This window comes from Cricetulus griseus (genome assembly GCF_003668045.3).
Source record: "Cricetulus griseus strain 17A/GY chromosome 1 unlocalized genomic scaffold, alternate assembly CriGri-PICRH-1.0 chr1_0, whole genome shotgun sequence".
In the NCBI taxonomy this organism is placed as follows: domain Eukaryota; kingdom Metazoa; phylum Chordata; class Mammalia; order Rodentia; family Cricetidae; genus Cricetulus; species Cricetulus griseus.
This window is the reverse complement of record NW_023276806.1, coordinates 149,536,899-149,551,648: the sequence shown is the minus strand read 5'-3', so window position 1 is coordinate 149,551,648 and position 14,750 is coordinate 149,536,899. Positions and strand designations below refer to the sequence as shown.

Genomic DNA, 14,750 nt, shown 5'->3' with positions numbered 1-14,750 from the left:
AATCAAATTGAATGAAAATTGCTCAGGAGTCAGGTTACCCAGCAAGAGGTGAACCATGGAGGGGTTAGGCTGGCCTAAGGGACTCCAGGAATTTTGGGACTGTAGGAATGGGACCAGGGAGTTCTGTCCAGGCCATGAGCACAGCTCATGACTGTCTGAGGGACAATGCAAGCTAGGTTGAGCAGACCCTGTCCTGTGAAGGTTCCTGTTGGAGTCTTCCTGGTCTCTCCTGAAGATTAAGCTAATAAAGCATAAATTAATGTGCTATGTTCAGATGCTTGCAGCTGACTCACTGTTCTTAGAGGGAGAATCAGTGCGCTTTGTCTTGCCTCTTCACTGCTCAGCACACTGTGGCATGAGGTAGGCTCTCAGTGTTTACTGACCCTACAGCACATGCTCTGGCCCCTGCTACTGCATGCTTGCAGGCAGTGTTCAGTGGACTCTCAGGAAAGTTGTGTGCGACTGGTGCGGACAGCTGGTGCCCAGCTCTCCCTCAACTGAGGAGGCCACACAGCAGTGCTTAAAGGAACAAAACTCCATAGGTCCCTCAGCCTACACCTCAAAGAACTCACAATTTGAGTAGCTTTTCTCTCTTCATATGGTCCGAGAAAGGTCCATTTCCATTTTTATGATGTTTAATAAAAATGCTCTCTTCCAGTTATCTGCAAATATCTGGGGACTGATGAAGGCCTCAAGCTCTCTTACTGAGGCAGCAAAGCAGGACCCAGAAGACCTCTGGACTTGAAGCCAAGACCTCAGTGTTCCACTCTCACCTCAGAACATGGGGCAGAACACTTCCCTTCTCTGAACTCCTACATCTGTAAATGTTATTTTGATAGGTGCCCTGTTGTTGCTGCTGAACATAAGGAAAGCAAACTTGGAAGTGCCTTGTGGGACACTGGGTAGATGTTGGAGTGCCATTCTCATGGATGCTGGTGCTTCTCTCCACACACCTTTTGTCTCTTACCTCTCCGTCATGGCCACCTGCTCCAGCATGGCAGAGCCTGTATTGGCCTTCCAGTTCCCAGAGATGGAGGTCCTCCTGGGTTAGAACAAACCACACATTGAGGACATTAGGGATCTTTGTTCTTCTTCGCTTTGGTGGATAAGAGATGTTGTTTCAAACACTGGCCCATATCATACACAGTATGTATTTTTGGATCTGTAGCCCATCCTCAACTTGATTTTTCTTTCTGTAATGTCCATTAATGCTGACTGATTTATTTATTCCTGGATGTTGTGTATTGTTTTCCAAACTTCTTTTGAAATTTAAAGATTAAATTGTATTTACTTATTTTTTGTTTATTTTTTTTATTTTGTGTCTGTGTTTTGTTTGTATGCTGTGCTCCATAAGTGTGCAATGCCCACAGAGACCAGAAGAGGGTATTGGACCCACCGAAACTGGAGTTTATATTATCTGCCCTGTGGATGCTCTGAACTGCTGAGCCATCTCTCCAGCCCCCAGATTAAAATTAAAATATTTTTCTTACCCACCTCAAAATTAAAATTTTAGAAAGGCTGCCACCCCAGATTCTACATGCTACAGTTTGACATTTAGCATCTTATGGTGCTATTGGGAGGTGTGGGAATCTTCTGTAAGTGATGCTTGAGAAAAGGAGGTCTCTCAGGGTCATGTCCTTGAAGTCCTTCTTGCCTCTTTCTTGGCTTCCTGGTCACCATGAAGTGAGCAATAGGAACCAGTAACCATGAGCTAAACCCACTGAAACTGTGAGTCTAAATAAACCTTTCTTCCATTTAAGTTGATTGCCTCAAGCATTTTGTTACAGTGATGGAAAAAATGAGTAATATGTATGACCCCTTGCTTTTGAGGAGAACTAGGGCAGTGTACCACCTGGTGATTCTTTAATTTTTTTTTACAGGTTTTAAAATGTAGGAAAAAATGATCTTAGGGATGCAGTGATTACTTCCCATGGTGAAGAGTTGGGAAGGCTTTGTGACTTCTGCCTGCCTTGCCTTCCTTCTCTACTCCTTTTTTGGACTTTGTTGTGCTGCAGCCATGGCTGTCCTCCTTCTTAGTGGTTGCCCATGCATGACTCCTGTCCTACACACTCACTTTACCCTCTGTCCCTGGAAGGCTTTGTGACCACCTTTCTTAAGTCCCTGCCCATTTTTCAGGCTTTATTTGAATGTGACTCCCTTGCAGCACACCTTCCTGGACTGAATGTGGCTCCCTTGCAGCACAGCTTCCTGGACTTACATGAACTGCCCTCCCCTGCTTCCCTTTCTTCCCCTCTCCCTGGCACAGTGCTTTGGAGTTCTCATCTAACCTGTCCTGATGGAGGAGAAGCCCTAAAAAACAGGAAACATGCTTTACTCCATCCCCTGGGCACACAGTTCCAATGGACTAAGCATGTAGTAGGTGCCCAGTAGCTACTGACTGGGTGAGGTATGATGTATGTTGTGGAAACCCAAGACATTTGGACCCCTGTAATCATGTCCTCAATTAAATGTTCTGTTTTATAAGTGCCTTCATCATGTTGTCTTTTTGCAACAATAGAACAGTAACTAAGACACAGCCTATCACTGAGGAAAGCCACAGCAGGAGGAACTCAAGCAGGAAGCTGGGGGCAGGAAGCAATGCAGAGGTCACAGGGAACGCTGCTTACCGGTAAGCTCTCTGTTGATGTCCAGTTACCTTTCTTATATAGTCCAGGAGATGGTATCACCTACAGTAGGTTGGGTCCTCCTCCTCCAATTCATAATCAAGAAAATGCCCCACAGAAACAACAACATGGCCAACCTGATGGAGGCAATTCCTCAACAGAGTCCTCTTCTCAGGTATGACCAGGGTTTGTGTCAAGTTGACAAAAACTATGACAACAATGCTCACAGGGTCAGCCTACATCCTGGATATGATTTAGTCTAAGAGTATAAAACTGCACCATCCTTAGGCTATTCACTTCCTGCCTTTACTATCTTTGAGACAGAGAACTAACATAGTAAGTTAGCAATGGATCCAGAAAAGCAAGAGAAATTCCAAAGTCACTGGATGTGGCCCCAGAATGTATCCATTGAGATTTGCCTTGGCAGATGAACAGCTTTTGACATAGTGAGTTGGTGGTGAAAGAAGGTATGAACTGAAGAACACTTTCTAGTAATATACCTAAGGCAGCATTTCTGAGTCTTTAACTTCTTCTTGGTAAAATGGGAATAAATGTAGACCTTAGTGGGGTCCTGTGTGAATGACAGGAAATATTCCCATCTTCTCAGCACAAGTGGGCTATACTGTTATTTTCAGTAAGAGAAGATAAAACAAGAAGGCATCCCAAGGGCTGAAGCAGCAGGAACTCAATCCAGATTACTCTCATTCACACAGGACAATAATGGGGAGTGTTGATACCTGAGGACAGCTTTAAATATCTGAGATGTGTGTCCAGGAGCTTTACAAGCATCAGTTCATGTCAGCCCCACAGAACTCAAGGAGATGGCACCAATGTTATCCCTGTCTCTTAATGGCAGCTGCCCTCAAACTGTATTCCATAAACCCTTGACTCCATACAGAGTTCATGGAGCCATCACACAAGTATGGAAGGGCCCATCATACATGTATGGAAGGACCCATCATACATGTATGGAAGGGCCCATCACACATGCATAGAATGGCCCATCACACATGCATAGAAGGGCCCATCACACATGTATGGAAGGGCCCATCACACATGTGTGAAAGGGCCCTTGTCCTTGACTTGCATGAGATGCAGCCAGTGGGATGTAGGATGGAATGGAGATAGTGGTGAAACATCTATCTGCACTGTTGCTGCCTTTACTTATTTGGGATGAGGTAAGAGAGGACCATTAATTGTGTAGTTTATGAACAACAACTCATTTCTTGTATGTAGTTCTGGAGGCTTGGAAGTCCAAGCTCAAGTTGCCTAAAAATTCATGTTTGGTGAGGACTGATTTCTTTGTCTGTGCCTTCTTACTGTGTCTTCATGTAGTGGATGAAGCAAGGGGTCCTTCTGAGTTCCTTTTTCTAAGAACACTTGTCTTAACTGTTAACTTGACACAGCCTCGGCTCATCTAAGAAAAGCATCTCAGTTGAGAGACCAACCAGATCAGACTGGCCTGTGAGCATTTCCATGGGGATTATCTTATTGTTCATTGATGTAAGAGGGCCAAGCCCACTGTGGATGGCACTATTCCCTAGAGAGGTGGTTCTTGGCTGTATGATAAAGTTAACTATATGTGGGTCTATGAGTCAGCCAGCAAATAGCATTCTTCCATGGTCTCTGCTCCAAATTTCTATTTGAGCTACTTCTCTGACTTCCCTCAGTGATGGAATGGAAGTAGAAATAAATTTATTTTTCCCCTCAAGTTGCTTTTTTCAGAGTGTTTTTCTAAATAATTTATTTTTATTTTATGTGCATTGGTGTTTTGCCTGCATCTATGTCTCTGTGAGATTGTCAGATCCTAGAGTTATAGACAATTGTGAGCTGCTGGGAATTGAACCCCAGTCCTCTGGGAGTACAGCCAGTGCTCTTAACCACTGAGCCATCTCTCTAGTTCCTGTTCAGAGTGTTTTAACACAGTAACAGAATGGAACTAGAACAAGCACTGATTGCTTTCTGGAAGGTTCTACCCTGATGGTGTAATCCCCTCTCTGAACTCTCCTCCTAAGAGTAGAAGGGGTGGACTTCACTTTCAATATGAATTCTGGGTTGGGACAGAAGTGTACAGCCTTGGACGGGGAGGAAAAGCTTCCGGCCTGAGCACCTTTGGACAAGAGTGAAGACAGTAAAACTGAATGTAATGATACTTTCTATAAGCTTGTGTTGTGGTTGGTAGAGTTGTTTCCCACTGTCTCAGGCCCAGGCTGAAACTGTTCACATGGATGGAGGTCAAGTAAATAGCTCAATGAGTGATGCATGGTGGAAGTCAACTTTCTTTCTTTCTTTCTTTCTTTCTTTCTTTCTTTCTTTCTTTCTTTCTTTCTTCCTCTCTCTCTCTCTCTCTCTCTCTCTCTCTCTCTCTCCTTTCTTCCTCCCTGTTTTCCTCCCTTCTTTCCTTCCTTCCTTTTGGTTTATTTTCAAGATAGGGTTTCTCTGTGTAACAGTCCTGGCTGTCCTGGAACTCACTTTGTAGACCAGGCTGGCCTCGAACTCACTGAGATCCACCTGTCTCTGTCTCCCAAGTACTGGGATTAAAGGCATGCGCCATCACCACCTGGCTTGCTCCGTCACCACCCTGCTGGCATAGGAAGTACAGACAAGCAACCAGAGAAGGCAAAATTGAGCCACATGGTACTGGATGAGAGTCTAGACTGCAGTGTGACTCCATTTAGAGTAATACACAGGCAGATGGATATGTAGAGAGATTATGTATATGGATGCATGTGTATGAGTGGGAAAATGTGCATATGTGTGCCCTGGCTGTATATGTTAGGAGCATATACAAGAGCATCTGAAAGCAGTGACACCTCAGTGGCAGCAAGCAGAAAGGCCTAAGTGTAGAACAGGATGTGGGCCAGAGGAGGGTGAATGGTTACAGGCAGGGAGGACACTCTCAGCTGAAGTGTGATATGGTTCCTTGGATGTGGACCAACCCAGGGTCCAGGAATTTCTGTAACCAATGACAAATTGGAGCTGTCAGGCCAGAAGGGCTCAGCCTGAAGAATGCAGCAATGAGGTAATCCTTGAAAAGAAACTGGGGCAAGGAGACACCAATGTCAAATGCAAATTCTAACAATGAGGCGAGGAGGGAAATGATACTGTGGTGGTGCCACAAGAATGCACTGGTCCACCTCACTGGGATGAGCCAGAATGATTCAGGGTGGTGGGGGAGATCTGATCCCTAAGACACTCTGAGAGGACATCTGAAAGCAGCAACAGCTCTGGCCTGCTCTGGGGGGAAAAGTAGGTGGTTGACAGGATGGAACAGAACTAGCCCTTGAAAACTGGCTTCATCTCTTTTCTGGGTCTATGTCCTTATTGGTCAACTGCCTGCATCTCTTCCAGTGTCCCAGGCAATTGTACAGTTGTAACCAATTGCATGGGTCTCAAAGCCTAAAATCACTCCAACTTTTTATTTTGTGTGTATGTCTCTCTCTCTCTCTCTCTCTCTCTCTCTCTCTCTCTCTCTCTCTCTCTCTCTGTGTGTTGTGTGTGTTGTGTGTGTGTGTGTGTGTGTGTGTGTTTGTGTGTGCATGCACTCGTGCACCTGTTGAGGCTGGAGGAAAACCTGGGGTATCATCCTCCAGAACACTATCTACCTCCTTTGCAACAATCTCATTGGTCTGGAGGTCATCAATTAGAATAGACTGGCTCGTCAGGGAGACTAGAGAGCCTCCCATCGGCTTTTCTAGTGCTTGGATTACAAGAGCATATGACCATAACTGTTATTTTGTTTTGTGAGAAAGGGTGTCACTATGTAACTCTACCTGTCCTAGAATCACTACGTAGACCAGGCTGACCTTTAGCTCACAGAGTAATAGAACTAAAGGCACTCACCACCACACCTAGCCTCATACCTGGTACTTTTTTGTGGGATCTGGGCATTGAACTCAGATTTTTGTGCTTGCAAATCAAGTGATTTACTCATTGAATCACCCTACACCTATTTAAAATCACACACACACACACACACACACACACACACACACACACACACACACGTATGTGAGTGAGTATGGAAGCCAGAGGTCAATTCGGGTGTTGTTTATCAGGAACCATTGGCCTTACTTTTTGAGACAGTCTCTCACTGTGACCTGGGGCTTGCCAATTATGTTAGGCTGGCTGGGCAATGAGTCCCTGGGATCCTCCCCAGGGCTGGGATTATAAATGTGCACCATCATATCTTTTTAGGTGAATGTTAGGAATAGAACCCAGGTCCTTATGATTGCACTTTACCAACTGAACCATCTCCCCAGTCTCTTTACACAAAGATATGTTTTCCTGATGGCCTAGGCAATTCAGGCAGTAAAAAAACCAAGGCAGACAATATATTCATGAATAAGCACAGCTTTGATTGACCTGACATCTTTAGAGAAGCAGGCGACAGCTTGGTTTGCCCACCGGAATCTCAGGCAAAGCTATGCTTCACAGAAGCACATGAACAGACAGATTGTCCAACTGACGGTTAATCACTGAAGCTTCCTGATATGGAGCTATGCCTACAGTCAGGGCTACATGAAGACCACAAGAAAGTCACACTTGGCTGCTGGGTCTCACCATTTGAAGTGGAACCACGAGCATCATTCCAAAGTGAGGGGCACAGAGACCCAGACACAGGTAAGACCTCTTCAAGGGAGAGCCTTCCCACCTACTCAAGAGTCCCACTGAAACCGATGGCCTCAGTCCTAGGCTAGCCCATTCTTTGCTGACTCATCTTGAAGCAGAGGCAGGGGACAGCCTTTGTCATCTGGCATCCACAGCTCTTCTCTATTTCCACCAGGCCATGATCTTGCTCAAATTGCCTGCCTGCCCCCTTGGACTTGCCATAGTGGTTTACTGCCTCTCTCTAACCAAAGTGCAAGTGACAGCTCACATGTGAGAAGTGCTGCAAAAGACTGCTGTGGACTCTTCTTCACTCCTTGGCACTGTGAACACCAGCTTTATATCTGGCTATGTATACGGGGGCTACCCAAATCCCAATGCTTCTGAAATCAGTAATTTAGTGGGATTTTGGCTTGTTTTCAAAATTTCCGATTACCCATGATTTTCTAATGAATTGCCTTAAAAAGAAAATATAATATTCAGAAGTAGTTTCTGTTGCTTTCAAGCAAAGAATTTGATGTGACTTCCTAGTGAGTGTTGTTGGTTCCAGAGAATAACAGATTGCTATTCTACACACACCAGACCAAAGCTTTCTCCTTCATACCGAAGAAAATTCCTACCTTTCAGTAAGGTACTCTCAGTGACTCCTTGATTTGCACAAATCTCTACACACACACACCTTTTATACAGAGGTCTGTCTTGGGCTATCTTCCACAGAGCCAGAGGTGAGGACAAACAAAGCATGATGGTAGAAGGAAGCAGGCTCCTCCCGCCTTCCTCCCAGCCCCTCCCACTGACTCACATGTATGCCTTGTAGTTGGAGCCAATCTTCTGTATGCGAATGTCATACTTGGAGTCGATAAAGGCTTCGGTGGTGGCATAGGTTTTGGCCATGGCCACCACACTGGTGATGTCCTGGTAGTCACGCTGATTTTCTACTTTGATCTGTGGGGTAAGCAGGACAAGTGAGTATGGCTGTCCATCCATTCTCCATGCACACCTGCTCAGACCAGGACACGGTACTCCACCAAAGACAAGGTCACCTGTCTTGTGGGGACACAGACACAGGAGGTGAACAATCTCACTGTCTGCCTTCCCCAGAAACAGAAAAGGAATGGGGCTGGTTGCAGCTGGGAAGCAGGGTCCCTTTAGAGAACATGTGAGCTCCTAAGGGGTTCAGAATGATATACACTTTTGTTTTGTTTGGAGATACAGTCTCTCTGTTGTACTCCTAGAGCTCTCTGTGTTGATCAGGTTGGACTCAAATTCACAGAGATCCTCCTGCCTCTGCTTCCCGAGTGCCAGATTAAAGGCCCCACCATGCCTGGCCTGTGAATTTACACTCTGATGTGTGACTGGATGGTGATGTGGGGGTGGGGACAGCTGTGAGGAACCTCAGGGCCTCTCTGGTAGAGTAGCTGGTCACCTGGTTGCTGTGGGTAGGAATTGGGGACAATGGCTGGATGGCATTCTAGGGGACAGTTCATGAAAGTCCTGTGAGCTCCAATCAGATGCTCAGGTTTCAGCCAGAAGGTACGGAAGCCACAGGAAGAGACTGGCGTTTAAAGAGCAAGTGCTTTAATTGTGTTTTCAGAATAATCACTCAGTTGTGTAGGGGTTGAATGGGAGACTGTGGTGGGCAACAGAGAAACCACTTAGAAAAAAGTGGTGTGTGTGTGTGTGTGTGTGTGTGTGTGTGTGTGTGTGTGTGTGTGTACATTTTGGGTTTGCATGTATTTAGTGAATGCTACAAGTATGGTATGTTTCCTACATTCATGTGGTATTTGCTGTGTATATCTTGTGCTTATACCTGGTGTGTATACAGTAGTGTGTATGAATGTGTGTTTGGATGTGTGCATGCAGTGGGCGGCCTGGTTTTATAGTTCAGAAGCTTGGGGGAGAAACTTGCCTGTTTACTGGGTTGAGGCCAGGACCACAGGGTAGTGTCTTGAGGTAAGGAAGGTGTCTCAAGAGAGATCCCAAGACCAAGGACAGGGTACAAGATCAAGGCTCTGTGGTAGCAACCTCAAGAGCTGCAGAAGCTGAATCCTAGAGTCTGTGGACAACAGGGTGGAGTGCCCCTTCCAGCTGACCACAGGGATACTGCTTGTCTAGAGTGGCCCTCTCCCCTGCTTTTCTCACGTTGGCAATGGAACATTCTAATGCGGTCTAGCAGTGGAAGTCTGGGTGGGGTTGAACATCAGGGTACCTTCTCCTTTCCCATGTCCCTTGCCCTTTGCATCCCAACCATGACAACACTATCCCTTCAATGGTGCAGTCCATTCACATTTGTCCCAAGTGTATAAAGGCACCCTAATGGGCAAGGCATGCAAGCTATACACATGGTCTTTCTACAGATGTAAAGTCAACGAATTTGAACACAGTGCATACAATTAAACTCTGCTACTAACCAGCTCACAGCTTTGCAGACTTTCTTTTCACCATGAGGGTTGTAAGTAAGCAAGCCTTCTTTCCTCTTCACCCTTAAAGAGTACGATGCTCAGGCACACAGGGCAGAGAAAACAAGGCTAGCCAGATGTCTCTAGGTTCTACTCTCTGCACCTCACAGGACCCCTCTCTCCTTCCAGCTATAGCAGAGGAAGAAGTGTGCCTTTTTCCTTTGCCTTAGGTCTCCCGAGGCTCTCACTGCTGGCTGTTCCCACTCCTTTTAGCCACAGGACCATTCAGTTTAAGCCGAGCACCTGGTCTCCAAGATACAGAAGCTTTTCTTCTACTGTCCTTTCCAAGTGGATGTGGTGAACTCTTTGAGTTCTAGTCAAGGGAAACTAAATAGATGTGGTGTGAGTCACCTCTTGGTGGTCCCTGAAGCTTGAAGAGACCTTCCTTCTCCCTTTGGCTGTGGTGTGGATGCGGTAACATGAGCAGCAGCAGTCATCTTGGGCTATGAGATAGAAGTTGTATATTGAGGATGGCTGAGTGGTAACATGGAGGGAATCTGGGCCCCAGTATTTTGTACCTTTAGATTCTTGCAGAAGAGAGCAATGAACTTTACCTTACTTAAAATTGCTGCTGTTAAAGAAGTCAAACTGTATTTTTGTCATTTAGTTTCAATCTCATTTTTTGTACATTATCATGATGGGACAAGTTAAAAAAGGATCTGCCATCTGCTATTTGGCACTTTGGTTTCTTGCCACTCTCTACTGGCTGACTCTGTGTCTTTATGGTCTTCTCTCAAACCACTGTCTGCAGGTCTCATTCTCTCCCATCACACCGAAGTTGACTTGGCCTCTGTATCGGTATACTTGGCACATTGCTGTGTAAAGATAAAAGCAACTTGAAGAAGGAAGGGCAGGTTTATTTTGGCTCATAGTTTGAGGGAAGAGTCCATCATGGCTGGGAAGCCATTGTGGCCGGAACATGAGGCAGCCAGATCACATTCCATCTATAGTCAGGAAGCAGGGCTCTGGATGGTTATTACCTTGACTTCTCCTTTTTGTCAGCCTGACAGTTAAGGATGGGTCTTTGCACCTTAATTAACCTAATCTAGAAAATCCCTCATAGACACACCCAGAGGTTTATGGCCAAGATGATTTTAGATGCTGCCAAGTTGATGATTGACATGAACCACCCCAATCTCCTCAATGGCGAATCCTGTGAACTTCCTTGGGTTGCATTCTGTTGTGGTTCTGGATAACATATGAAATTGGAAAACCTTTAAAGTTTGGTTTACTGGCCACTACTCTTTCCTTTTTTGGTACCTCCCTTTCAGTTGGTATTGCTTGTCTTGGTGTCTCCAGTGCCCTTCAGATGGCACTAGGGTTTCGTCCTTAGTCAACGACTGTGTTCAGTTGCAGGGATTCAGAGTTATCAGAAGGGAAAAATTCAGAAGAGAGCTTACAGGGTGTGCATAGCACAACCATGCTTCTATTGCTTTGGAAAGAGTGGAGCATTTGCTCTGTGGCTTCCTAGACTCCACAGTATGCATGATAGGCTGTCTTGAGATGTCTAATGTCCACAGCACCCTTCTCTATCTGCAGTCTCTTCTGACCTAGAGACACATGATTGCCAGAATAAATACCACTCTTGCCCTTTCCTCTAATACCTTAGTGTGTCCGTGTGACACATCTTGGTGCTTAGGTGTGATCAAAGAAGGGGTGTGAACTGTAGGAAAAGGCTGGGCTTTCCCTGTTGGCTGGAAAGTGGCCCACTGATGGCTTCATGGATGACAAGTAGATGATTCACATGATGGAAGGAAATCAGTCCCTTGAAACCAGGGAGGCACTATGCCAGCCCTGGGCTACTTTTTTACCCAGTTCTATTAGGGGGAAACAAAAACTTCTAGCTTGTATTGACAATCAGATTTTATCTCAATTACAATCTTAGTCTTAGACTGCATCTGGGTTATTTTTTCCCACAATGGGGACAAAAGGGAACCAAAAGAGAAACTGAAATAATAATGGTTTAATCAGAGAGCCAGTGCATCAGTCTAACTTCTTGTCTGAATGGCTGGAGGGAGGGGAAGAGTGTCGCTCATCCTACCCTCTTTGAGAGCTGGCACAACTCTCCCGTGGGCTCCTTCAAAAGAGCCAAATGTCCCTAGTAGCAGGATGTTCTTTTTTTTGTTGTTGTTATAGAGGGTTCCCAAGATTGTTCAATGCTGGGGCTCCACAAAATCCTGGCTCTTCCCTGGGTCCACTGTGCCTGTCTCCCTCTAGATGCTGAGCTTCTTGGGGATGGACAATGGAATTTGTTTCTAAGTTATAATATTCATACCTATCTCAGTGTAGGTGTTGAAAGGTGTTTTCCTGAATGAATATAGGAAGCTGGATGGAGACTAGGACTTGTAGTTGGAGAGTGTCACGGAAGTAGAAGACAGTGTGCTTTGGGGATGTGCATCTTTTCCACATTTCATGTGAGTGGCAGGTGTCTGTAGCCCATGGTTGGTGTCACAAAACATCCTCAGTCATTCTTCCACATTATTCATTGAAGCAGAGTCTGTCAATCAAAGCCAGAGCTCACCCATAGCTAGTCTTGCTAGACAGCTTTCTTAGGACTTTCCCATCTCTGACTTCAAGGGAGATCTCCTTGTTGGAATTACAGGCAGGCGGCCATGCTCACCCACCACTTATGGGAATCCCGGGGATCTGAACTCCAGTCCTCACACTTCATGGTGAGGGCTTAACCATGAAACCATCTCCCCAGCCCCTGGACAAGTGTGTCTTTTACAAAATGAAGTTTTTCAGATGTCTAGGCTGGATCCACCCCATTAGACAGCTATATCTTCTGTCTGATGTTCCTGGTGACATAACAGAATAAGGAATCCTGGAGAGGACTCTGGGATGGCCCTTAGGCCAGGGACAAAGGGTATTGATGGCCATGGGAATCACAGTTGTGAGATGTAGAGCTGGGCCTGGATGGAGAAGCTTGGTATTCTGCCTGATTGACTGTCTGGTAAAGCCTCCACAGGATCACAAAGATGAGATGAAAACAGGAAGGCCCGAATGAACTGTGGTTCAAAGGGACCATGTGCTCCCCAGAGTGTGGGACCAGAGAACGCCAACTTCCAAGAGCGGCCTCCCCACCCCGTCTTGCCTGCACCTCTGCTCTTTTCTCCCTTCCGTGCCTCCTTTTGCCATCTCACTTCTTCCTTCCTCACCTCATCTTTTCTCTCTTCTTGTAACATCTCTTCCTCTCCCTCTCTTGTTTTTTCCAGTTGTTCCTTTCACCATTCTCCCTCTCATCTTCAGCTTGCCTTTCCCGTCTCTCATAGCTACTCTCCTCCTGCTCTCTGTCTCCTATGACCTCCCCACCACATGGACTCTCAGGGTTTCAGCTGCCTCTCCTTACTGCCTATAGGACTGCTTCCCTTCCCTCACACACATGGCTGTATGTACATGATATACACACCTATGCAAATGGGATCATCAGGGATTCCCATTTGGCCATTTGTTTAGTGCATTGCTGTGGTTTGACTATGAAGTGAATTCCCATTTGGCCATCTGTTAGTGGATTGCTGTGGTTTGACTATGAAGTACCACTCCCAAGCTCAAGTGTTTGAACCCTTGGCCTCCAGCTTGTTTAGGGAGGTGTAGAGCCTTCTAGACATGTGACTTAGATGGCTGATATGAATACAAAAAACAGTAGATGTCATTTAAATATGTATATGTATTTGTTGTAGGGTTGGGACTAGAGGGTTTATAGCTGGTCTCCATCTGACCTGAGATGCTTACTCCCCGGTCCATTACTTTGTTGATACATCAACAAAGACCAACAAATCCATATACATATTTAGATGACATCTACTGTCATCTTGGGCCTCTGCAATGAGCCTCAGCTTTACCTGATCCTACACACCACAGAACTGATGAGTATGGGGGAGATCAGTCTGCAACTGGAGGAATGATTGTAGGAAACAAAGTGTTTACCTATGGTTATGTGTCAGCAAAAATCCTCAACAACTATGCAACTAAAGAAAACCAACTTTTATTAAGCACCTAGAATGTGGTAGACATTATGCTATGGAAGTCCTTGGATAATTATTATAAGTTAACTAAAAAATAATCATCTTGCAAACTAGTTATTATGTCATGTTGGAGTTAAGGAAAGCAAAGTTCAGAGAAGTAGCTTTAGACACAGCTGGAAGTCGATCTGAGAAAGGTCTACCAAGACCAAGAGTGATGTAGAGCTGAGAGGAACGTTTCCAGAGTGATTTGGAAAGACAGATGAGAACACAGAAGCTTAGCATTGGCTGGGAAAATGCAGCCCTGTCCTCTGGAACTGGAATATTCAGTCACCCAAGTCCAAGGAGAGATGCGGACTTTCAGGATTTCGTGTATGACAATGACCTGGAAGTATTATCTAAGGCAGCTCCACATGGATCTTAGCAGGGCAAATACTGTGTTAGGCTGCATTAGTAGAAGCAAGACCGTTAACAAGTGTCCAGACCCCTGGGTAAGAATAAACAGGTTCCTGCTCTCCTTGTACCCCCATACTCCAGCTCAGTGCCACATCTGTAAACACTACTATCCCCTCTTAGCTAAGGGAATTGCATCCCTGGTTTTATCATTTTGGCCATAAATTATGTTCACACTAAACATACAGAGACTTTTTTTTTACCATTATTCTTTAAAGACCAACAACAATTTACAAAGTTTATTTGTAAATTGATGATCTTGGATAAGATAAGTAGAGGTGATCAAAAGTATGCATGAGTGTATAAATCTGTATGCTGTGTGCCAGCTTGAAAACATTTTGTTAATGTCTTAGTCTTTTTCCCTACTGATAAAGTACCCTGGCAGAGGCAACTTAAGGGAGAAAGATTTATTCTGGCTCACAGTTGAAAGTACACAGTCCTGGGTAAACAGCTGCTCACATCACATCCACAGCCAAAAGCAAGACAACAATGGATGCTTCTCAGTGCTCAAGTTGCTTTCTCTTTACAGTTCAGGGTTCCCTGCAGAGGGAAAAAACCTACCCACCCTTAAGATAGGGCTTCCCACATCAATTTATTTAATCAAGATAGCCTATCCAGGCATGCCTAGATGTCCATCTTCCCAC

The 14,750-nt window shown here is 45.3% G+C and overlaps 1 protein-coding gene across 4 annotated transcripts in view; it reads right to left on the bottom strand.

Moving 5' to 3' along the window:
• Syn3 (synapsin III) overlaps nt 1-14,750 on the bottom strand; it is a 417,454-nt gene that overhangs the window by 14,009 nt on the left and 388,695 nt on the right. For all 4 annotated transcript variants that reach the window (XM_027392481.2, XM_035451115.1, XM_035451116.1 and 1 more), the window contains 2 exons: nt 8,035-8,177; nt 968-1,042 (listed from right to left, as the gene is read on the bottom strand). In XM_027392481.2, coding sequence (XP_027248282.1) covers nt 968-1,042; nt 8,035-8,177 — 218 coding nt within the window. The remainder of the gene's footprint in view (nt 1-967; nt 1,043-8,034; nt 8,178-14,750) is intronic.